General features: G+C 35.4%; 1 protein-coding gene across 1 annotated transcript in view; it reads left to right on the top strand.

The window, feature by feature from the left end:
* The window catches only part of CWC22 (CWC22 spliceosome associated protein homolog), a 62,645-nt gene that overhangs the window by 10,073 nt on the left and 26,172 nt on the right, over positions 1-26,400 (top strand). Inside the window, exons 2-8 of the mRNA XM_004267382.3 lie at positions 10,591-10,725; positions 15,591-15,658; positions 17,004-17,114; positions 19,697-19,936; positions 23,894-24,022; positions 25,566-25,734; positions 26,119-26,172. Of these exons, the coding sequence (XP_004267430.1) occupies positions 10,699-10,725; positions 15,591-15,658; positions 17,004-17,114; positions 19,697-19,936; positions 23,894-24,022; positions 25,566-25,734; positions 26,119-26,172 (798 nt within the window). The 5' untranslated portion in view covers positions 10,591-10,698. The remainder of the gene's footprint in view (positions 1-10,590; positions 10,726-15,590; positions 15,659-17,003; positions 17,115-19,696; positions 19,937-23,893; positions 24,023-25,565; positions 25,735-26,118; positions 26,173-26,400) is intronic.

Here is a 26,400-nt window from a genome sequence, read left to right as displayed (position 1 = left end):
GTCCTGTCTCCCCTACATAGGGTCAGAGACCAGTCAAGGGTTTTTATATTGTTTATTCCTCATCACTTAAAAACCCAAACAATATCCAATACTATCTGCACAGTTTTTAACCCTGTACTTCAACATGGTAACCTTCAGTTATTCAAATGGTTATGCATCAGAGTGCATACCTGATGTACAATGGTGTACCAGGAAGCAAACAGGGAGGACAGGTCTGCAGTTCTTTATTTGTAATTCTGATTTGATGTTCAGAATTTTGTTCAGATTATAGAGAAGAAATACAGTGCAGATATATTTATTAAGTAGTTCCCCTTTGGGGATCCAGGGCAACATCCTGTAATCAAATACATGTAATATTTCCACAGTGCATCAAGTGAAGAATCACATTACGTCTCAAGTTAGTGCATGTCAAATTTTGCTGCCAAATGAGTTTGGCACAAGCTAAAGAAAAATCTGAATTTCAAGGCTTTTCAGATTTCAGAATTGCAGATAAGGGATTGTCACCCTGGTGACTTTTCCTAAAAAGTTTTGGCCCTTTTATTTTCTTGAAATTGTGAACCTGTGCTGAATTCAAATTACAGTATCATTTTTTTCTTATGTGGCATATCATGGGGCAAATTTCTCACTAATATGTATATATCCAAAAATACAGCAAGAAAAACTAAGGAATCACTTTTCTTAAACAATGGAGTTTTCCTTCAGTACAAATAGGGAAAAGCCATATCAATTTTGTCATTAATGCTTAAGAACTGTGGCCAGGGAACTCCCTGGTGGTCCAGTGGTTAGGACTCTGCACTTTCACTGTGGAGGGCGTGGGTTCAATCCCTGGTGGGGAAACTAATATCCCACAAGCCATGCTGTGCGGCCAAAAAAAAAAAAAAAAAAAAACAAAGAACTGTGACCCATCTGTTACTCCTATCTGTTCCCTGAACAGGAAAATCACTATTTGGAAGGATCAGGAGCTTGGGTCCTATTAGTAGATTTTCCCGAGGATACCATCGCCTTTTTTTATTAAGAACAGATTTAAACTAGCTTTTATTTTGAATACTATTTAATATTCTATTTCCTCCACTGGGCAACTAACGTTTGTTTTTAACTCTGTTATAATGTTTGGAGTTTGCCACACCTGCTGTTACTATTTAGAATGCAGAAGAGCAAACTAAAGGAAATCCACTTCTTTGACTTTTTTTTTTTAATTTAATTTATTTTTGGCTGCAGTAGGTCTTCCTTACTGCGCGCAGGCTTTCTCTAGTTGTGGCGAGTGGGGGCTACTCTTTGTTGTGGTGCATGGGCTTCTCATTGCAGTGGCTTCTCTTGTTGTGGGACACGGGCTCTAGGTGCACAGGCTTCAGTAGTTGTGGCTCACGGGCTCTAGAGCGCAGGCTCAGTAGTTGTGGCACACGGGCTTAGTTGATACGAGGCATGTGGGATCTTCCTGGACCAGGGCTCAAACCCGTGTCCCCTGCACTGGCAGGCAGATTCTTAACCACTGCACCACCAGGGAAGTCCTTCTTTGACTTCTTTTAACAATTTTAGGACAGTATGCTTCCACAAGTTCCTCCAACATAGGTTGAGGACACCTAAGGGACAATGATAGATGTGTTATACCGAAATGATTGAGAAAGCATTGCGTTTCAGCCATTACTTGAATATTTTCTCATTTTCTGAATATTTGAGATAACTGTGGAATTTATAATTTCAGAGTTTCCAGTTAACAGTCTAAAGCATTTCTTACAAATCTTATTGAATATTTTGCTCTCTGATGCTTGCTGAAGCTACATCTTATTATAAAATATCCTTCTTGCTCAGGAGAGCAGGTGTGGTTTTGCTGAGTTGCTTACTTGTGACAAGGAGAGAGAAATTTAATAATTCATCATAAAATCCACACAGTGATGCTAAGAAGAGCAGTGAGAGCTATAAACTCTAGATAAATTGCTCTCATTGCAGGAATTTCCAATTAGTCCAAGTATCAAGCATGCACATGTTGAACTCTCATTATTTCCCTACAGGCATATTCTATATAAATGTGGATGATGATAGTACCTCATGCATTTTTTGTTAGAACTGGGTAGCAGTCTGCAGTATTGTCAATTTCACACTTACCTTTTGGGAGGTAGAAATGTAACAGGTTGTACTTGATTGCCAGAAAAATGTTTGATGATGATGGTTAAACGGAAGAAAGGTGAAAGATGACACTGATCAGAAAAGTCATTAAATTTAAATGGATGAGATAATTTGAAATAAAAGGCATTAAAAATTGCCCTGTGTCTGTGTGTAGGTAGGTTGAGAAGAGAAACCAGGTTTAAGACCCAAGAGGGATAGTCAAGGAAAATACTAGGTCTTGCACAATAGAGTCAAGTGATTTATTTTTTCATATTGTACCTACCTGGTCACAGTGAATTCTAGGTATGCAAATTAAACAAAGGAATCCTTAAAATTATTCATGTTTAAAAAGAAGTAGTGCCTCATTATATTAACATCAAAAGCTTTACTATCTGGAACTTTAGAAGAATGGATCAGTTTAGAAAAGAAAAATTTTCTGGATAATAGAGATCATATCTGTTTACATTTTATAATTTACCAATTTGGCATCAATTTATTAATGTTGGCATTTTCATTGGGATACAATATCAGATGGTTTTAGCATCAGATAAACTTTTTTGAATTTTAATGCTGTTTACTAGCTGTGATTTACTGTACACATTGCTTCAACTCTGTACCTCAATTCTCTCACTGAAAAATAAGACTTAAAAAATCACGAAAGCAGGGTAATCATGAAGGTTGAATTAAGAATATATAAATGAAGTGCCTGGCATAGTGTCTTTGTGGCTATAATAATGTATTATTATTTGTTATTCTTGTTATTGTTATCTTACTCTAAATTACATGTTTCTGACTTCTAACACAGGAAATGTAATTAGTTCATCTCTGGATATCTCAGAAACATCATTGTAATGTGCTATAGAATCTGTTAGTGTGGATGGCAAATTAGTTTGTTGGGGGCTACTGTATACATTGGCATTTCTTCCATTGGCTGGTTTTGAATGGTGTTGGGCCGCCTGCGTACACCATTGCACTATTCCTATCAGCTTTGGGACACTGATCATCGTATTATTTTAAATATTTATTTATTTATTTATTTGGCTGCACCGGGTCTTAGTTGCAGCACGCGGGATCTTCATTGCGACATGCGAGATCTTTTTTCAGTTGCGGCATGCGGGCTCTTAGTTGTGGCATGTGGGCTCTTAGTTGTGGCATGTGGGATCTAGTTCCCCAACCAGGGATTGAACCCAGGCCCTCTGCATTGGGAACACGGAGTCTTAACCGCTGGACCACCAGGGCAGTCCCATCATCGTATTATTTTAAAATGACTTGTCTCATTGGAGAACTGTAATATAGTTGAGGAAAATGCTATTTTAAAGTTTGTATATTATTGGCACTAAAGCTTAAACTATCTCCTTTATTATCAATTTGGGCACACTATATAGGTAACAGCTGATTTTGAAATGAGTCTTATTTCGGGTACATGCTAAGATAAGTTCTCTTGGGTAGAAAATATGTATCTAAGGATTTAAGTAATTCTGAGAGTCCAGATCCCACCCTTTTCTCATTCTTCTACCCAGAAAACCATGATGTGAATATAAAAATTGTCAGCAAGTTCACAGTCTTAGTGGACTAGAAAGTGTTTTCTTCCATTATTTTGTCTCCCATGAAGAGAAAAGACCTTCAGTCCATCTCCTTTTTTAGAAGAAAGGCTCCATAGAGGAGTTAGTGCTGAATTCAAGTTAGCATGAGTCCTGCTATATAAAGAAATCCCATTTTAGAGTAGGGCAAATTGTTCAACTTCGGATCTAAGCAAGGTCTACATATTACATATGTTAAGTCTGTTAGGCCTCTTTTATTCTTTAACAGCTGTGCCATTCGTTTCCTTTTTTGTCCCCCATGCTATTGAATTGTTGGAGAAAGTGCTTCAGTTGTCTTGTATGTTAAAGCCCATCAATGAAAAATCCCCAGTAACGTACCTAGTAGTCATCAGATGGTCTTGGCAGGAATTTGTAGACTAGAGAAAATTTGTGAACTAAAGAGTTGCTGGAACAGTAAGTGGTCGTATCTTTAGAACGCGCGAGTCCATGCGGACACCATTTTGTGTGGGTTAGATGGGTCTGGACTAACCAGAAATAAGAATTTGACCCTAAATAATCCATGTTGTATATCATGACTTAGATTGGTTTAATTTTTCTCTTTTGCAAATGAGTGGAAATCCATTTTACAAATTGTGGTTTTTGTTGTCAATTGTCAGTTGTCAATTCTTGGCTGTCATCAAGGCAGTTTTTTTGTTTTGTTTTTTTCATTTTATTAATACCCCTTCTGGTTACTCAATCTAAGCTGAAGGATAGACTGTTATCTTCTGGAGATGTAATCAATCCCTATCTGCACTGTTATTCAGTGGGTCATGATTGTATATCAAGTTTGTGATGGTAGTAGTATCTCTAGTGCCAGGTTTTTCTTGTTGTTTATGTAAAATGATCATTTGGCATCATAGTAGCTGCAGAGCAGCATTTAAGACTCTGGAGATCACACATTGATGATTGCAACATAGACAAACTCTAAGATAAGCATTATTATATTATCCCTTATTTTCCATAATCTGAATCTGCCATGGAAAATAACCAAACAACTCTTCCCGTTAATTTGGATATGAGTTTTTTTTTTTAACTTTGCCAGTATCTGAAGAATTAATTAGTATCCTATCTGGAGATTGTCAAAAAACAAGGATCTTGGGAGTACCATGACTGAAAGGCCCCAGTGTCTGCTAACATTTAGAATTGTGTTGTTCAGTATGGTAACCAGTAGCCACATGTGGCTATTCATGTTTAAATATAAACTTAATTAAAATTAAATAAAATTAATTTTCTCAGTCCCACTAGGTACATTTGAAGTGCTCAGTAGCCACACGTGACTATTGTATTGGTATGGTGGCTACTGACAGGGCAGAATATGAACCTTTCCATCAGTGCAGAAAGTTCTGTTATACAGTGCTGATTTAGAAGTGTTAGCCAGCAGAGAGGGAAAAAAATAACCAAGAGGATCAAGGACAAAAATATGCAAAGAAGTGCATGACAGTCACTGCTGTCTAGCATCAGGGGAAGGAGGCCCTTGTTCTGTCTTCAGTGTTTTCTCCTTCAGGATCAGAAAAGTCCTGGAAATCAGTCACAGGTGATGATGGCAGCATATCCATCAGCATATTCCCTGAAAAAAGTAAAGAGTACTAGGTAGAGGCTTTTACTTGGATTCTTTTGAGGTTCCTTCTGGACGATTCAATTCCTGAGGCTCATTCATAGAGGAGTGAATGTAAGGAATGAGCAAAAACTATTAATTTATATAAAAACATTATTAGAGGAGAGTGGAATCCTTTATTGAGGTATAATACAGTATCATCCTGGGAGTAAGAACAAATTATGGATAGTAAGGACATTGAGAGTTCTCTAGACTTTTAATTTTTATATAAAGTATGTTCCAGATCTCACCAATTAATAAGCATATTTAAGCCTACAGGCAAAATAAAATTTATAGAATTTATTTCAGTCTATGTATATGAATTTTTTTTAACTTGAGAAGTTCATTGAAACATTTATTGTTATCAGATACATATCTCGTATATATAGGAAGACTGAACTCAATGCAGGTTTTTTTCCTCTTCTTTTCCTCTCTCAATTTTTCATGTTTTGTTTTCATTTTAAGGATAATAAAAGTGTTTTATGAACATATTTAATCATCTGGATGACTGCATTTCAGTGCTTAAATTTGTGTTTGTGATCATGTTATAGTAGATAGTGTTACTTTAATTATCATGGCTGATTTTTTTTTTTTTTTTTTTTTTTTTTTTTTTTTAGGGCTGCATTAGGTCTTCGTTGCTGCGCGCCGGCTTTCTCTAGTTGTGGCGAAGCTTTCTCTAGTTGTGGCGAGCGGGGGCTACTCTTTGTTGTGGTGCACAGGCTTCTCATTGCGGTGGCTTCTCTTGTTGCGGAGCACGGGCTCTAGGCATGCAGGCTCAGTAGTTGCAGCACGTGGGCTCAGTAGTTGTGGCACACGGGCTTAGTTGCTCTGAGGCATATGGGATCTTCCCAGAACAGGGATCTAACGCATGTCCCCTGCGTTGGCAGGCAGACTCTTAACCACTGCGCCACCAGGGAAGTCCCATGACTGATATCTTAAGCTCCAGAAAACCTGCGCTGTGGTCATCAGTGCATTATGAGTGAGAATTTTCTCCCTATAAATTGTGCCCAGAATTTCTCAGATTTAAAAAGCACTGATACTGATTTTTTTTTTACATGCATGTATGTGCTTCTTACCAGTGAGTTAAGGATTAATATTTGGAATTTATGTTTCCCTTTCCAAATGATTTATGACTAAGTTCGTCATTATAAAGTAGGTAAGCTGTGGAGTCTCTGTATTTTACCTTAAGTGGCTCATGGTTTAAGACAAATTGAGAACCAGTTTCTCATCCAGAATTGGAAAGCTGAGCAGTCTTGAGGAAGAGTTGAATGTTGGAATTACCTTGGGGATGCTTTCATAAAACCAGCGTGCCTAGGTATTCCCCCCACCCCCACATACGTATCTTCTGCTGTGGTAAGTCAGGTGGGCCCCAGTAGATGTACACGTAATTTTCTGATCATGCAAGTTTTCTTACTTCAAATTATTTTTAACATAGTGACTTAGGGATCTGGTTTTACAATATTAAGTAATGATCTGAAACTGGTGTGTGTGAAAAAAGCCCAACCAGCCACTTGGCTTTATTAGTAGCTTAGTGCTTTGCTTATCATTATAGATATACTTTTTATAAGCAGAACATAAGCTCCATGTGGGCAGGGGATTTTGTTATGGTTGTTCATTGCTGTCTACCCAGTTCCTAGAAAAATGCCTGACAAAATAATAGAAGTGTAATAAATATTTGTTGTTGTTGAGCAAGTATATGTATAAATAATACTAGGTGATAAGGATATGCTAGACTATAACAATTGTGCTAGTAGAAGTAAAAAACAAAAATACCATTGCCTTTGAGCAAAAGTTAGTTGAGTAAAATTTTGAGTTTTATAGCTCTATACATTTATAGCCATAAAAACAGGATCTTTGAAAAGAATCATGTGATTTGTGTATGGCACATACACATTGTGTAAGTCATCTTGAGGCAACTGGGACATAAAATCCATCCAAGACAAGGTGCCTTCAGGGTTGTATCACCTGAGGTGAGGGAGGAGTAGCTTCTGTTTTTTAATTAAAAATGTTTGTGCATTAATATTTGATATAATTAATAGAGTTAGATTTAGGTTTGCCATCTTATTTTATTTCATTTTGTCCCCTTTGTTTTTTGTTCTTCTGTTCCTTCTCTCCTGCCTTTATAAGTTAAATATTTTTCTTAATTCCATTTTAATTTGTCTGTAGAGTTTTTAGCTATATTTATTTATGTTATTTTTTTGGTCATTGCTCTAGAGAACACGCTATATAGCCTTAACTTTTCACAGGCCTCTTAGAGTTCATATTGTTCTGCTTCAGAAAAAAATGCAGAAACCTTGCCTCATGTAGGTCCATTTTAGTCCATATATATCCCATCTGCATACACTATGCCCTCTCAAGACATTGTACTTTTTGCTTTAAAACAAACCTGTGTATTTTAGATAAAGGAAAAAGTTGTCATTTATATTTCTCGAGAAAGTTACCATTTCCAGTGTTATTCATTCCTTTTTGAAAATCCAGACTTCCATCTCCTATCATTTCCAATAAGCCTGAGGAGCTTCCTTTAGCATTTCTTATAGTGCAGGTCTGCTGGTGATACATTCTCTTGGTTTCTCTTCGTTGTTTTTGTTTGCTTTGTTCAATCAGTAAATGTTTTTATTTCATCTTCATTCTTAAGATTATTTTTGCTGGAATTCTAGGTTAATTCAGTTTCTTACTCTTTCAGCACTTTAAAAATTATTCTGCTGTCTTCTGGTCGCCTTAGTTCCTGATAAGAAGTCATCAGTAATTTGAATTATTTCCTTTTACATAATGTGTTGTTTTTTTCCTCTTGCTGCTTTCAGGATTTTCTCTTTATCTTTGATTTTCAGCAACATTGTTTCTCACATATATCAAACAGGCCAAAAATAAATAAATAACAACTTCATAGATGGGAAAAAAGGAAAAAAAAGAAACCTTTTATCTTTGGCCTTTTTAACTGTCTCATACAAACCAACTTCTTACAGTACAGCTAAGTACATACACAAAAAGGTTACTGGAATGCTCGGACTAAGATTTTTTGTTGTGGTGGTTTTTGTTTTTTTTACAAGGTTTTTTTTCTCCTTTGAAATTATAATGAACATGATCACACCACAAGTAAAGTCAGAAGTAGGACAGAGAATGCTCTGAAGGCTGGTTTGGTCATCTGAGATCATTAAAAATGGCTGACCCCCTAACAATATGTACAAAAATATAAAATGTAAATAAAAAATACAAATTTTCCTTTTTAAGTACTTTAAGAAAAAAGTCAGGGCCTTGGAAGTTTTGGTTCTTTTTTCTCCCCTGTTGCAAATTTGCATTGTGGTTAACTACTGACTACTATATATGACTATGTGTATAAGTGTGGTTTTCTTTATGTGTATCCTGCCGGGGATTCTCCAAGCTTTGTGAATCTGTAAATTTGTGCCTTTCACCAAATTTGGAGAAATTTTGGCTGTAATTTCCTGAAATATTTTTTCTATCCCATTCTTTCTCTCTTTCCTTCTTGGACTTTAATTACACATGCACTAGGCCTTTTGATAATTGTCCCACATGTCCCTGATACTGTTCATTAAATTTCTTTATCTGTTCTTTAGATTGGATAATTTCTAATGATCTTACATCAAGCTTACTGGCTTTCCTTTGTCTCCATTTTGAATTTTTTGCTTCATATATTTTTTAGTTCTAGGATTTCAGTTTGGTTCATTTTTTGTTTTGGGTTTTTGGGGTTTTTTTTTTCTTCCTGAAATTTTCTATATTTTTATTCCTTGCAAGCATGTTTTCCTTTGCACTTTTGAGTATGCTTTAAAAACCTCGTATACTAGTTTCAGCATTTGGGTTGGTGTCTCAGTGTTGGTTTCCTTTGATTGTCTTTTTTCTTAAGATTGGGCCACAGTTTTCTGATAAGTTGAGTTATTTTTTAATTGTATCCTGGACATTTTACTATTATGTTAAGGCTTTCGATTCTGGTGCATTCCTCTGAGGAATAGTGACCCTTCAGGCAATTAATTTGATTAGGCTTAAATTGCAAATTCTGTCTCTTACGCAGTTGTTCACATCTCAGTTCAGTCCTGTGATCCTGAGTAGGACACTATTTAGTACATGTATTGGTTCAGCGGTGGTCAGAGATTTGGGAGAGTATATCTAGCCCGTGGGGCTTCCTTTCTTTGGCTCTCTCCACTTTGGGAGCCGCTGAGCAATGATGTGCTTTAGATTGCAGTTATATTTTATAGATTGACAAATTAATCTGGTGTATATTATTTTTACTAACCTAGATAGCATGCTAACCATTGTAATGGAAATTTTTCTTGACTTAGTGATTTGTGTACATCCCCATCTGCATTAAATGATAGCAACTCTGTATCACTTTATAGTATCTAGATTATTTGTGTTTGTGGTCCAGTGAAAAGAATACTTAATTGGGTGTCCTTAAGCTAGGTTTCTAGTCCACCACTAGCTTGTTTTATAGCTTAGGACATTATTATAGCTTAGGACATTGAAATGATTTATCTGACCGTCAGTGTTCTTATCCTTAAAAAGAAGGAATTGGACCAGATAATCTGTAACATCCTTTCTCACATTCAAATTAGAAATTTTCTTAATTGTATTCGGTTATTTTGGTACTGAGCACAGTTTTTTCTCTATATTCTCACTTCTTTTAATTTTTAAATTTTTTTATGTTTCATTTTACTTTTCTGATTTAGTTACCTTATACCATACCATAAACTATAAACTATTTAGATATGCAATTCCAGTAAAATACTTGAATGGTAGTTGTGTGCGAACATAACTATCAGTTCAGCATTTTTCAAAATTACTAAATTTTACTTAATAGATGGCTACTGAAAGACATTTTATTTAGCATCTAACATTGATGACTAGGTTTACTGTGACCAAATATTAGTTCTCATATGTGCACGTATCTGAGGCCCTGTGCCTTTAATAGATCATTATTAAGACTTGATTATTCTGGTTTAACACCTTATATTTCCATGTGGTGTATATTTCTGAATGATCATTACTACAAGAACACTGGCTATTTCATTCTTAGTTTAAATCGAAACATTGGATGTTTTGTATTAGAATACTTTACGGTGTTTAATAAGCCTTTGTTGTTATTGCTCTTTTGTTCTGAGTCTTTTCTACTAATACATGTTTTTTATACATTGTTATATGGAACTATTTAAAGAGTTTTTGAATTTACATTTAATTATTGATTATATCTTTCCCTATTAAGAAAAATAAGGTAGTCAAATGTCCATTGTGTGGAAATAGTATGTTGTTATTTTACACACATTTTATAAGTGTTAACAAAGGTTCCTTTGGCATATTTTATAGGTGTCATTTGCAGACAGTAAAACTAAACTGTCAAGGAATTCATACCGTTCGGTACTTGTTATTTGGACCAGCTTAAGGAGTCTTTGACAGATCAACTGGCAACAGAAAATGAAAAGTAGCGTGGCACAAATAAAGGTAAGTGTTTGAAACTTATAATAAAGAACATAAACTTGTAGTCAATTATCTACCCTTAAACCAAAATGCATTTATATAATTAGGACATTAGAACCAGACAGTAGAATTGCATCATACACACATTTAACTTAACACAATTTCAAATGTAGATACTTGGCCAGATGTGCAGGTGGGCAGTTGAGAGAACATACAGGGTGTGTGTGTGTGTTAATCAAGAAAGTGCATGTGAGTGAACACATGCAAAAGAAAAATAAACAGCGAGAAATTCCACCATTCTTCTCAAAGGCTCAGATCCTCTCTTGATATTCCGAGACCTCATCTCTAAGGTTCAGGAGGCTTTAGCTGAGGATCCCTTATTTTTCTATTGAGCCTTCCTGTAGCTTCCTTTGCCAGCTGGAAGCAAGCTCCCTAACTCTTCCAGCCCCTCCTCCCTCTGGCTCTTGAAGACTTGTTCCCTGAGCCTAATGGATGCTCAGAGCCGCTGAACATAGGCTGTCTGCTCCACTCACCTGCGTGAGCATGAAATGGAAGATGAGTATCTTCTTCCTTAGTTGGTCACAGTTCCTACATGTCTGTCTACAAGTGAACCTCTTGTTGCATATTGCATATGCATAAATGAGCTCCTTATTCTGTGTTGTACTTTAGACATTATACATTCATTTATTCAGCAGATATTCACTGAATTCTTACTATGTCCCAGTACTTTGGGTAAAATGGTGAATAAAACAAGAATCCTTGGTCTTGCGGAGTTTGCATTCTAGTGGGGGAGAAAGAAAAATCATAAACTTAATACGTAAGTGAATTATATAGTATATTAGGGTGTTAAATGCTAGACTTGCGCTATGGAGAAAAGAAGTAGGGTAAGGTTGATGAGTAGCATTGGAATGATGTAATTTTTCATAGGGAGGGCCCAGTGAAAATGGGCCTTTTTGAGCACACACTTGAAGGAGATGAGGGAGTGAACCACATAGATGTCTGGGAGAAGAGTGTGCCAAGCAGAGGGAACAACAGAGGCAAAGGTGAAGAGTCTAGTGTGGCTGGAGCAGGTTCTGAGAAAAGTAGAATAGTAGAGGAGGTCAGAGCAGTCACAGGAACCAGTAACTCCATCTGCTTCAGAACTGTTCCTCTGCCTGTGAGCGGACTTGGCAGGAGAGCAAGCCACTCTACTTCCTTTTCTTTTCAGCTGCACAGATCTGCTAGCCAATCTGTGTAGTCCACAGATCTGTTGATACAAGCAGGCACATCACTTCCTGGGTCTTGGAGTCAGTAAAGGGAAAGGTGGATTTTTATTTGATTGTAAAGACCGGCACTTGTCCCTTGCCCTCCTCCACCACCTCTGCACCCCTAAACCTACTTTAAAGAGTGTGAGTAGATGGGAGCTCCTTAACAGCAGGTACCAGGTACCAGGCCTGGGATGTGGTAAATGCTTAATAAACTGAATTGATATGCTTACAGGCCAAGGCAGACTCTGCTGCCATCTCTTTGAACTTCTTTTGAGTGTGAGAAGACACTCTCCAGCCTCCCTCCTAGGTAGACATGCAGGCTGTGCTTGCATCGCTCCTTTGGCAGGGGGTTCACTGTCCCTGAAGCTGGCCCCATCTGTCAGTAGATACTTTCATATAGTGTTCTGAAATTTGCCTCTTTGGGACTTGTACTGATTGGTCCAATGACAGTTAATTAAACAATTAATTGTGGGCCGAGTAGGTGGCAGACTCTGTGTTAGGAGCTGGGGACATAAGGAGAAAGGAGACCTTGTGGGGAACTGGCTCTTGACTGAGCCGTGTTAGGTAAGAGCACAGAGATTTAGACTCTGTACCATTTACACAAAAGGAGAAGTGTTTGGTCTTTCTCAGAATTCTTGTCCTGCTTCTCTTAGACTGTGCTTCTCCACGTTTCCCTCTTGTGGTCCTCTGGGGCATTCCCCCAGCTTAGGAAGGGATGTCCTCAATCAGCAAGCCCTTCACATTTAGTGGCTCAGCCCTCCAGCCAGTTCTCAGTTTAGTTTGTCTCCTTCTCTCCATCTTGTTGGCTATAAGCAGGTCCACTAGCTGGTTTGGGCCCATTCTTACCTCAGGTGAAGCTCAGATCCTCTCTTGATATTCTGAGACCTCATCTCTAAGGTTCAGGAGGCTTTAGCTGAGGATCCCTTATTTTTCTATTGAGCCTTCCCGTAACTTCCTTTGCCAGCTGGAAGCAAGCTCCCTAACTCTTCCAGCCCCTCCTCCCTCTGGCTCTTGAAGACTTGTTCCCTGAGCCTAATGGATGCTCAGAGCCTCTGAACACAGGCTGTCTGCTCCACTCACCTCCCCATATTGCTCTCTACATCGTCAGAGACTACAGGTGACTGCACTGTGTACCATATTTGCTTCGCTGAATGAACAATTTAGAGAATTTTTAAAGGTAATTTAAACAATATGTTACTTTCAACTACTGCTCTTAGAATCTAAACTCTATGATAAGGGAAATAGGGAAATTAGGTTATTATTATTTGGATCACACTTCGAAATTGTTTTGCACTTAGTAAAACCTACCGAAGCCCAGTTCAGGTTTCCCTTTACTCACTGTCACCCTCAGTACTCTGTACCACAGTGCTTATTCCTACTCAAGATCTCCTGTTAGCACTGACTAGTGTGCCAGTCATTTGTTAACTTGATCATATTTACAAAATCCTGATTCACGATCTCGGTATTTTTGGTTTCTCCCTCTTACCCACAACAGATATTGTGTAGGCGTGTTAAAAATCATTAGCACAGAATTGAGGCCTGCTCCCTAATGTAGTCAAAATAATTGTCATACCTTGTAAAAGAAAAAGTAGACAGTGCAATTTTATTGTTCTTTCTCTCTCCCCTCCCCTCCCTCCTTCCCCTTCTCCCCCTTCTCTGTCTCTCTCATATATACTCTGATGTGTTTAATTGTAGAAATCTTTATAACCATCTCTCTCCCATAAGATCTCAAGTTCCTTGAAGGTTTTTCCTATCTTTTGTATCCCCCAGAGTGTCTAGGCAGGAAGGGCTGTGTCTTATAATAAATAAGTAAATATTGTGTTTAGCGTTACCATGAATTGAATGAATCTTGTGCTCTATATTTGGTTTAGAATCTAGATGTCAAGTGTTATGAAAACCTATATCATATATATTGAACAGTTCTATTTAATTTAATGCTGCCCAGTGAAATAATTTTTAAAAGTTATACACATTGGAAACAGGATTTTAAGATGTTTGCATTCAGTGTGAAATACAGCCAGACTGGCTTCTTTAAATTATAAATTTGATCACATGTTTATTCACCAACATGCATTAGTCTAATTAGTGTATGCTATTCAAAAAATTCAATACTTAAGAAGATTGTATTGGCAATTTACTTGTGATAATGTTATACTCACACTGCTGGTAATTAGATAGTCATAACATAAGAGGAAGTTGGAGCTTGTTTACGTTTCTTTGCAGTATAATTTTCAATTTTTAAATGTATTTTTTTGCCATTAAGGAGGGAAGCATGTAAGTATGTGGAACAAGTTAGTCATTATTTGAATTATTTTTTCTTAGATTTCAAGATAAAGATACTTTGAAAACATACTGTTTTTCCTTTCTTACAGTTCAGTTAATTAAAATTACTTTAATTCTTAAAAATAAGCTTGTCAATATGAATGTTTTTATACCAGTGGTTTAAAAAATTTACCTATTTATAGAGATAAATATTTTGGCTTCTTAACTATATTTGGACTTTTAAATTAGGATATGTTCTTAAACTGGATGGTTCATATCTCTGTCTCAGTGTGACATATCTTCAATCTCATGTTACATTGAAGTTACTTATTTGTATGTCTGTTATTTTTCAAAGGATTTGGCTTAGGAGCTATATTTTACAAGTCATATTTTTTAAATCCTTACAGCCTACCATATTACCATACATGCCATATCAGACACTCAAATATTGTTTGCTGAAAACAAAAATGAATTTTCATAAATACATTGGAGTCAGTTTCTTCTAGCTATTTATTTTATCCAGAGTTAGTAACCTGGACTAATGTTGTGTTTCTGTAAGCTAATGGAGATAAGAAAGTAAGTTCAGTGTTATAAAAGACTTGGGCATAACTACAGAAGTGAGCTCTTGCTAGAAAATCTCTGGCCCTTGGTCATGTTTTTCACCAAAGGAAAGCTTTGGTCTTGGTTTTCACCAGGAAAGGCCTTTATAAAAATGATGTTCTAGGGGCTTCCCTGGTGGCGCAGTGGTTAAGAATCCACCTGCCAATGCAGGGGACACGGGTTCAAGCCCTGGTCTGCAAAGATCCCACGTGCCATGGAGCAACTAAGCCCGTGTGCCACAACTACTGAGCCTGCATTCTAGAGCCTGTGAGCCACAGCTACTGAAGCCCGCGCACCTAGAGCCTGTGCTCCGCAACAAGAGAAGCCACGAAGCCTGCGCACCGCAACAGAGTAGCCCCCTCTCGCCGCAACTAGAGAAAAGCCCCATGCATAGCAACGAAGACCCAACGCAGCCAAAAATAAATAAAATAAATTAATAAAAAAAAATTATGTTCTGTAAATTTATATATTATTACATAGGAATAAAATATTAACTAAGTGGCATCAAAAATTAGAGAATTTTCTTCTACCTTGAGTTTTTTTGTTAAAAACAGTATTTGATCTATAGTGAAAACCACAAACATTTACCTTGGATGACCTGAAAATTTTGTTTTATCTTATATACTATTTAGGTAATACAAATTATTCTTATGGTTAAAAAAATATTTTGAAATAATTTTTTAAAGCACTTCCAACTTTCCAAGATACATTTGTCATTGTCTATATGTTTTTTAACAGAATTTTTAAATGCCCCCTTCCCCTCTTTTGTTCCTTTGAAAGCATTCTTCTAGTCATGACAGAAGGGAAAACTATAATTCATATCAGAGGACCTCCTCTCCAGAAGACAGGTAAACAGTTTTATGTGTTCCAAATACCATTTAAATTTTTTATAATGAGTTTAAGAAATTATCTAACTCTTAGATTTATAATTTTAGGGTAAGCAACTTCTTTTTGATGGTTTTACAGGCAATATTATTGAGTGAGCTTGAGAACAGATCATCCTTGAATGGCCGTTCTAGGAATTTCTAGTAAATAATTCTAGATTTTATGAAATTTTTTAGGTGAAAGGGAATAATTTTAATATCTCAGATACTAAATAGAATGAAAGTTTATAAAATGGAAAGGTGAGTTGAAATCACATTATTTTGAAGTGCTTTTACTGTTAATACTATCCTTTATATTTACATAGCTCTTTATATAAGTTTTCAAAATGTTTTTATATATATCTTACCATAATTATGTTAAGATCAAAGATCCAGAAATATTACCATTAATGTTCATCATGCATTCATAGTAGGACTTTAGTTATTTCACTTAGTAAGCTATAACCATTAAAAATAACTTGTGAAAGGAAACCATCCTCTAACCTTTGTTTCATTTGTCTAATTTCTTATTCCCTATGTACTTTGTTCATATTCCACTCTGCTGTCTCTAAAAACCTTTGCTTTATGGGCATCACGTTAATCACTGTGGTATGCATCTACGATCACCTCCTCCCTATATATATATATTTTTAAATCTCTCTACAGACATACACACATGTACGTGTGTGTGTATAAACTAATTGTAGATATGTATATAAAACATGGATTATGTTACTGTGTCTATTTATCGTGTGTGTATGTATTTAACTTCTCTTAAGGTTCTCTGATTTTATTACTTCTAAGATTCAAATAGCAGATTTATACTGTCTATCCCTGTTTGCTAATAATTTCAATCCATTCTCACAGATATCTAATAATATAATTTCAAGAATAGCAGCTGATAAAAATAGTGTTTTGGAGTAGAGTTAAACTGGTCTTTATGGAGGCCAACCAATGACACTAATGTCATTTGTTCAGTACTTTGGTAAAATGAGCCGACTCAGCAAAAGGAATCATTTGGAGGATAGCCTTTTTCATGTTAAACTATATATGATATGCAGATATATATCTTTTACTAAGGACAGTACGAATCAGGGTGTCAAGTTTGGTTAAGTGAATTCCAGGAGTTGTTTTGTTGCACACCAGCTGAAAGCTTTTATAATCATGACTAAATGAATAGGTGTCAACAAAATAAGCTGTTTGTTAAAATCCACTTGATAAGACTTTGTTCAGTCATAGAGTTATGTTGCCATTACCAATATATGACTTTCCTAAGTATAACATCATTATTTTCAACTTAAAACTTTGGTTTTCTTCTTTTATGTGTTAGATACACGGAACAAGAAAGATCCCCTCGGGATAGAGATTACTTTGATTACAGCAGGTCAGACTACGAGCATTCAAGAAGAGGACGTTCTTATGATGATAGCATGGAGTCACGGTTAGTATTGGATATTTTAACTATAGAAACATATATTTGTTTAAATTTTCTTTATGCTTAATAATAATCGCAGCTAGTATTAAATGGATGTTTTTAGGAGCTAAGCTTTCTAACAAGGACTTAATGTGAATTAACTCCTAATTGCAGTAAATATATGTCTCTTATAGATGAAGAAAATGAGACTTAGAGAAGTTAAGTCATTTGTTTGTGTTTTAGAAGTGTATCAGTGGCAAGTCCTGGTCTGTCTGACTAGAGCCCAAGCTTTTATTCATTATACTGTACTACATGAGGAATTGGCTTATGTGAGTTTTTGAGATTGTTTACTGAATGAAAGCCATTTATATTATATGACATAGAGTGATCTTAATTTACTTTCCTACATAATGGCAGAGGGACATTGAGAATGAAGTTACCAGTCTGCAGTTTTTATCTAAGTGTAAATTATTCTTACTTGAGTCTTGAAGAACTTGATTTCCCACCTTATTAGTCATCCAGTTTCAAAAACTTGCCTACCATGTTTTATTGTTCACCTAGTTCTATATCCTTTTTGATGTCTCTCTCACATTATCCACTCTATGACTACTGAGACTATAACCCACTAGAATTTTGATCACATTTCTCCGCAGTTTGGAGTAGAGAAATAATATCTCCAGTTTGGACATATTAAACACGTTATTTGATATCTGCAGCCAAAATTTCCTTCTCACTACTTACTTTCTAATATGTAACCAATCCTTAAATGTCAGATTAACCTCAAAAGCCAGGTTCTTCTGCTGTTACCCTAATGACACCTTAATAAGAGCAGCTACTACCACCATAATTGGTGAGCTAGGCATTCCTATACCTTCTCAAATACTGTCAAAATTCTTACACACTAGGTACTGTATCTCACAATTTAACATGTAAGGGATTGGGGTCTGAACTGATTAACTAACCTGAGGTTGCCATTACCCATCTAGTAGATGATGAAACTGAGATTTGAGCTCAATTCTGGCTCCAAAACCCATGTTTATTTCCATATGCCCTAACTGTATTACTTCACTCTAACTCTGTGTTTGGTCCACTGTATGTATATAAAGTCTCACTTGTTCCACACAGTCACACTGTGAAGAAAGCAGGTTGTGTATTATGCAGAATATAAAGGCTGTAGTACAAAAACACTTGAAGAGAAATACTTCTGTTTAGACTCAGAAGAATATTACTTCTGCACTCTAAAGGAACAAACACTATAATCATGTAAGGACATGATTTTACCAGCCAGTGAGAGTCTTACCTGGCGTTTCTCAGAAGAATCATAACCAGTGTCAGTAAATCCCTTCTGTTGCTATTCTCTTGGAACATTTTACATCTACAGTAAGAAGCAACTCAATTACAAATCTCTGGCTAGATTTCAGAGGACCTGCCTTTGACTAATTGGGGTTTCTGTTTGGAACCACTTTTTCCCCCCACTGTTCATGTTGTCTTAGTAGGTACAGACTCTGTCTTCATGGGGCAGTCACTCAGGTCTCTTTATACTTCGGTTTTAAAGAGTTCCTCCACAGCTGCCTGGGTAGGTGACTGCTTCTGTCTCTCTATTTATTAAGACATATTATCTCAAATATACCCTCTAGATTTAGCTAAAATCTATTGAGTGGTTTCCTGGTAATGCAGTGATAATATGAAACTTGTTTTTATTTATTGTATTCATATAACTCATGGTTGCACAAAGCATGAGCAGAATAATCTGACTTTCCAGGCAGTATAAGTAAAAAACAGCCAAGTGGACAAACTCTTCTCTGGGGAAAGATAGCAAAAAGCAAGGCAAAGCATTATTTCTTGCTCATTCTTGATAGTTTGGGAACATTAAATACCCTAATCATTTTAAAAGTGCTAACTTAAAAAGGGATAGTCACCTGCATTAATAGGGAAAAGTTATTGTGCTAGAAAATGGTTTATTTTTTCACATTGTCTCAACCAGAAGCTTCTGATATTTTGAGATTTATAATAAATTACGAGTTCTATCAAGACAATTTCAAATGTTACAGTTTATTATAACATTCTTACTCCTAAATTGCCATTATTGGAGATAAACTCTGGTTTCTCCTTTATACAACTTATCATGTACATCACAGGCCAATTTGTCATCTTAAAATACTATTTTCACATCACTCTTCCACTCAGAAACTAATATTAAAGATTCCTCATCAGTTCCAGGATAAACAACCTAAAGTCTTTGCTTGTCTTTTAAGATTTCATAGTCTGACTTGAACTTACCTTTCCAACTACTGTTATATATGATTCGTTATTGTTTCTACTTATTCTGGCCCAAATATCCTTGCTCAGCTTTTCAGTAGTTATTCTGTCTTCTACTAGTTGCAGAATGCCATCCTCCATTCCCCCTCCCACCTTCCTACCTTGCCCCCAATGTAAATCCTGTTAAGCCTTGATGACCTAGTTTGTTACATTTTCTCTGTGAGGCACTTCCTTAACCACTTTTCCTTGTCTGAATTTGTGGCCCCCAAATAGTCTCACTCATTTGGTATGCAGTTCATTTAAGAATGTAATTTGTATTGTCTTTTCTCCATTAAAAAAATATATTACAGAAGTAGAGACCGAGAAAAACGCAGAGAAAGAGATGTGGATCGGAAAAGGTCCCGGAAATCTCCATCTCCTGGGAGAAGAAGCCCAGAACCATTGGTAACCCAGAGTTCCTCTGCTCAGGATGAACCTACTGCAAAGAAGAAGAAAGAGGAGGTGGATCCTCTTCTTACTCGCACTGGTGGAGCATATATTCCTCCTGCAAAGCTCAGGATGATGCAAGAACAGATTACAGATAAAAACAGGCATGTCAATATCACTAAGTATACAAGGAAGTGATACCCTCATTTTAAAAAATCATCTGTGCTCTAATTAACCTTGGCTGCTGAGAATTTGCATGAGTCCACAATGATAGAGACTTCAAATTAGACTTCTTTCCTTCCTACCTTCAGAAGCTCCACTGGAGCTCTGCTTACTATTTTCCCTGACATTAGCTCATAAGCTCTTTACTTTTTGCATGAATGAATGGAAAAGTTTGAGGAAAGATCGCTTATCTTTTTTTTCTTTCCTGGTTTCAAGCTATTCCTTTTGTAGTTGCATGCATGCCTATTAGTAATGTCCATTCTTCGTCGATAATCAAGAGTAATATTGATATTTCAGAACTAAAATGGATCTTTCCAGTTGTACCAAACCAGGAGTTGGCAGACTTTTCCATAAAAGGCCAGATAATATCAATAAGTATTTTAGGCTTTGTGTATAAGGCCAGATAGTAAATATTTTAGGCTTTGTGCATTATTCTGTCTGTTATAGCTACTCCGCTTCACCATTGTAGTGAATACAGTCATAGATAAAATATGTAAACAATTGAGAATGGCTTTGTTCCAATAAAGCTTTATTTGCAAAAAAACAGGCTGTAGGCTAAATTTGGCTCATGGGTGTAGTTTGCCAACCCCTGTACTAAACTCTGAAACAGTTGACAGTTTTCTCTTTTCCCTCCTTTTCTTAGACCATAACATCTTAGACTATAGTTTTTTGCTACACTAAGGCAAACAATCAAAATTCATATATGACCATTCACCCTTTAAGTACCTTTTCTTCCCTTTGCAAAATAATTGGGATGAAGAGGAACTATGTAGGAAAGTGCAGCTGAGTTTTTCAAGGTCTTTTTCTCTAGTGGAATGAGATAACCAGGAAAACTGTGGTCCAAGATTGAAGTGATCACTCAATTGCCAGGTAGTCAGGAAAAAGATTGGGATAGAAGATAGCTATGCTTTAAGAAAAACAGATTCCAGGTGAGTCAAGAAAATCTTCCCACATCTTTCTTGGGTATTTTCTTGGCAACTTGAAAGTACTTGAGAACCTTATATAAATGAAATCTAAATTTGTTGCAAGAATTAGCTTGAAGTAGAAATGTCATTTATATAAAGTATAAATATTTGAAATAAAGTTTAAAAAATTTATGAGCTAGAAGGGAGACATTTAAATGACATTAAATTTAAAACTAATAAGTAAGTTTTTCTCTATGCGTCATATTCTGGCACTTGGTAGTGATGCCTGGAGTGGTATGTTGAGAAGGGATTGGGAAATGCTTTCTGTGGTTTGTGGGAGCTTCATGATCATGTCAGAATTCTGCTCTTACTGGAGGCAGTAGTGACGGCATTAGTGAGAAGTGCAAATCCAGTCCAAAGCAATCCTAATTGTAAAAGACCGGGTACATTGTTGTTAATCCCCAAGTCTGGCTTCCTTATAAAGGGGGCAGAGAAGAGTCCACAGTATATGCAATTTTAAACAGATTCTTGGAAGATAATTTTATATACAGTTGAACTCTGCTTATAGGCTATAAAAGGGACAGGAGAAGTAGAAGTGTAGTCTTTGCTTTCAGTAGATACTAAATCAGGTTAAGTGTAGGTTTCCTAATTAAGAAATACAAGTGTACTTAATTATCATCTGTTGACCAAAGTTTAATAGGAGAGTTTGTGATTATGTATCAGCAATATCTTATTGATCAGGCTAATTGTTAAGCCATAGATCTTATTACTCTAGACAGCAGCATACTAAACGGTTGGGGTTAGGGGGCCGGAGGAGTCTTCCACCTTGGATGCAGGCAGTAAAGGAGTCTGTAATCTATAGAGAATTCAGCAACAGTAATGAAATTAACTGCAAGTCAGTCTGCTTTTTATCTTCAGTGTCTGCTGAGGACAATGTCAGTGATAAAATACTCTTCCTCACCACCTCTCCTTGGTATACCTGGTATACCACTCCAGAACAGGGATTCTTTCTTTTTTCTCTTTTTTTTTCTTTTTTTCCATTGAAGTATGGTTGATTAAATATAAATTGTGTTAGTTTCAGGTATACAGCAAAGTGATTCAGTTATATATTCTTTTTCAGATTCTTCTCCATTATATATTACAAATTAGTGAATATAGTTCCCTGTGCTATACAGTAAATCCTTGTTATCTATTTAATATACAGTAGTATGTATCTGTTAATCCCATAATCCTAATTTATCTGTTTCCCGCCTTCCCCTTGGTAAACATAAGTGTGTTTTCTATGTCTGTGAATCTGTTTCTGTTTTGTAGATAAGTTTATTTGCATTATTTTTTAGATTCCACATATAAGTGATATCATAATATTATGATACTATGATAATATCTTATTTGTCCTTCTCAGTCTGACTTACTTCACTTAGTATAATAATCTCTAGGTCCATCCATGTTGCTGCAAATGGCAATGTTTCATTCTTTTTTATGGCTGAGTAATATTCCATGGTATAGATATACTACATCTTTTTTATACATTCATCTGTGGATGGACACTTAGGTTGCTTCCATGTCTTGACTATTGTAAATAGTGCTGCTATGAACATTGGGGTGCATGTATCTTTTCGAATTAGAGTTTTCATCTTTTCTGTATATATGTCCAGGAGTGGGATTGCTGGATCATGTGGTAACTCCGTTTTTAGTTTTTTAAGGAACTTCCATACTGTTCTCCATAGTGGCTGTACCAGTTTACATTCCCATCAGCATGTAGGAGGGTTCAGAACAGGGATTCTTAACCTACAAACTTTCAAGAGGTCCATGGATAGAATTCAGATAGTCCATGAATGTGAATGGGAAGAAAATTGCATCTTTTAAAATTGATCTAATTTAGCATTTCTTTCTATCAGGAATGTAGGCAACAGACCATGATATTAATAGACTATTTGTTGCAAATACCTCAAAATACTGTTTATGCTACTTGCAAATTAAAGAAGTTATCATGCCTATCACCACTTCTTGTTATTAATGTGTTAAGAAGCACATAGAATACTATATCAAACTTCTGTTCTTTTCATGCTTTGAAAACTCTTTCAATATGATTGGTATCCTTTGTAATCCTATGTATTTATATATATTATTCTAAGAAGTTCATTCCCTTCACCAGACTGCCAGAGAAGTATAAGGAAAAAGAAAAGTTAAGACTTTCTTCAGTTGAAATCATATTCCACAGAGAAATAGTTATAAAAAACATAGAATTTTAGAGCTTTGAAAGACCCTTAGATATTACCAAGTTCATTGTAAAGAAACCCAGTTAGACTAAATAATTTACCTAAGCTCTAAGTTAAAAAACAGTGTAGCCATCTAAGATTCAGCTGATAAACCTGTGGGTACTGCCTAAATATAGAGATGTTCTTTAAGATACTTTGAACAGTCTTGCAGCCCCATGATTTCGTATGACTCTCCCTTTTTCTGTAATTAATACTGTTTCTTTATGGTTTACAACACTTAATTTTGTTTTCTTGTCATGCTTTTGAGAAGGGACATAATAATAATTTCTTTTTCATGGCTTATATTTAGGTATTTCATATTGTAATTTAAAATAAGAAATAGTTGCTTTTATTTTAAAACATTTCCTTTGAAGACAAGTTTAAGTAAATTGTTATAATGTAAAATAAGCATGTACTGAATCTAACTAATAAATATTATAAACTACAGTATTCATGGACATAAGAACAAAATGTTATCCTTACATATCCTTGTATTACTTTATTATGTTATTAAAAGGAATTAGTCTGTACCTGAGTATCACATGTACAGAGAGTAAAATATGGTTTAGGATATAATCTGTGTATCTACATGGTCATATATTTTACTGCACTTTGGGGTCACTTTGTGAAAATGTTGAAAGTAAAGGAACGCTAAGTATTTTTTATGTTATTATAATCTCTTGGTATTGTAATTGTTGAGTAAGTTTTCCTCTTTATTAAAATCAATTCTTTTTAGCTTAGCATACCAGAGGATGAGCTGGGAAGCCCTAAAGAAGTCCATCAATGGTCTGATCAACAAAGTCAACATTTCCAATATTGGTATTATTATTCAAGAACTTCTTCAAGAAAATATAGTTAGAGGAAGGTAAGCATCAGCTATTTTATTTGTAGTATTTCATAGTACTTTTTCAAAGGAACATAATATCTACATGAATAATAATCATTGATTTATTATGCTACTTCATTTCAAAGGAAGTTTCAAGGAATATTTAAAATGCAGTTCCTGTAAAAATGTAAGCTACTAACAGATAACATACTCCACTGTTAGAGATTATGTGGAATTTTTACTTTTTAAGAAGCTTTGATGTCACATAATGATTTTTACACGTATATTTGTTTACTGAATACTTCCAATAATTTTAAACTCATGAGTAATAATAAACATATAATTTTTTTATATATACGTAAAGTGCTACCTCAGACCAGTTTAATTTCTGATGAAAGCAAAGTGGGAATGTGAACGAAATGAGAAAGATTAGTAATAAATTTTAGAAAAGCAGAAGGGAATAACAACCATTTTCTGTGTGGTTTTTAAGTAGTTGTGATATTTTAAAGGGTCAGGAAATAGACATATTCTGTATTCTATTTATTATTTTAAAATCTGAGGGCTGTTTTCCCATGTCATTTCATAGGACCTTGATTCATCATCTCAAAACATTGGGGATATAAAGTAAGGTGTAGCAGGTTGTGGGAGTTAGTAAGGTGACCAGGAGGCAGCCACTGTCCTCCGAGGTAGGGAAGAGCTCTCACATTTTACTCAGAAAGAACAGACTCAGAGAAGGGTAGATTAAGATCTTACAGTTTATAAGCTGAATTCTCTTTTCTCATTTTCTATTGTAGTGATTCAGATGTCATACCTAAACCTGATAATTATAAAGACATTGTTTTTGTGCCTTTTGACAATCCAATAATTATTTGTCATTACATTTCTAAAAATAACTCTTCATTTAGCCCACTTTGTATCTCTCCTCTTATCAAATATATGTAGAAACATGCCCATTTCAAAATGAGTTAGAAGGTAGAACCTTTTATTTTCCTGTCCTTGATTTAGCGTTATTTTTGCAGTGCTTTGATTATGTCTTTATCTCTCTTAGGAGAATTCCATATTTCCACTTTTATTTTCAAGAACAATAGACATACACCTATCTTTAAAGATGGAAACTGCCCAGATTTGTCTTTAATCCCAGAATTAACTTATACGAATGATGGGCCCATAGTGGAAATTTTACTTTAAGTTCAGTACTTTTGAAGCAGGTTTTTCTCCCTTTATTTTTTTGATAAAGTTAAGCAAATTAATACAAGAAGTTAAAAACTCAAATTCATGATTAGGTGTAATGAACAGGAGCTGGAAAAGAGAAATTATACTTAGAAAAATTTTTGAAAACAATATTGTATTAAATCTGTCTATTTTATATATATACAAATTGAAAATTGTTTCCTCAAAACCAGTTTTTATTTATTAGTAAGATAAACTCTTCCCCTAGATAAGAGCGGTGAAAATTTAGTCCTGATTTAGCTTTTATGATGATTTACAGAGGAGTAGTATAGCTGGATTTTAACTGAGTTTTTTTTCCTTCTAATTAAACTGGTAATTATTATTGACTCCCTTTCTTTTATCTTTTAATCAGAGGCCTGCTATCCAGATCTGTTTTGCAAGCACAGAGTGCTTCTCCAATCTTCACCCATGTTTATGCAGCATTAGTGGCAATTATCAACTCAAAATTTCCACAAATTGGAGAATTAATCCTCAAAAGGTTAATTCTTAATTTTCGAAAAGGCTATCGGAGAAATGATAAGGTATGTATAATGGACTTGTAAGTAGGCTGCTACACATGGCAGACTAATAAACCAGTATCAACTGTAGTGAGCAATGTTGATTTCTATGTAGAAATTCTTTTTAAAATTGCATGTTTCATGAGAACTTTTTTCTAGTAAATATTCCTGGCCTCTGATAATGAGCAGCAAAAATGATGGCTGTTAACTGTTGAATTATAACTGTTGATCCAGAAATGGCACCTTTTCATATGTATTAGTTTTTATCTTATAACTTTCTTACAAGTTAAAATTACCTTGCGTGTTACATATTTTAAGGAGAGTATGTAAGTGAACTGTAGACTCTGTAGATAAATGAAAATTGGTTTTAGTTTATAGATTAACTTTGTCCCTACTTTCTCTTTTCAGCCACTTTGTCTGACAGCTTCAAAATTTGTGGCACATCTTATTAACCAAAATGTGGTAAGTAATTAATTTCAAAATTTGGTTCCATTCAGTGGCATTAGACCACAGGCTTGATGCCACTTCAGTGACATCTTTGTTTTGATTTATAGTCCTTTGGAAAAGTGTGTTGAATATTTTAATTTTAGAACTATAATAAGTGCATTTTTTAATATAAAGAGGAACCCAGAACAAGTGTTTTATCAAATTTATCTAACTCTTAATACTGTACATGGTTACTTTACTACA

The sequence above is a fragment of the Orcinus orca genome, chromosome 7 (assembly GCF_937001465.1).
Source record: "Orcinus orca chromosome 7, mOrcOrc1.1, whole genome shotgun sequence".
NCBI lineage: Eukaryota > Metazoa > Chordata > Mammalia > Artiodactyla > Delphinidae > Orcinus > Orcinus orca.
This window is presented reverse-complemented; position numbering and strand designations above follow the sequence as displayed.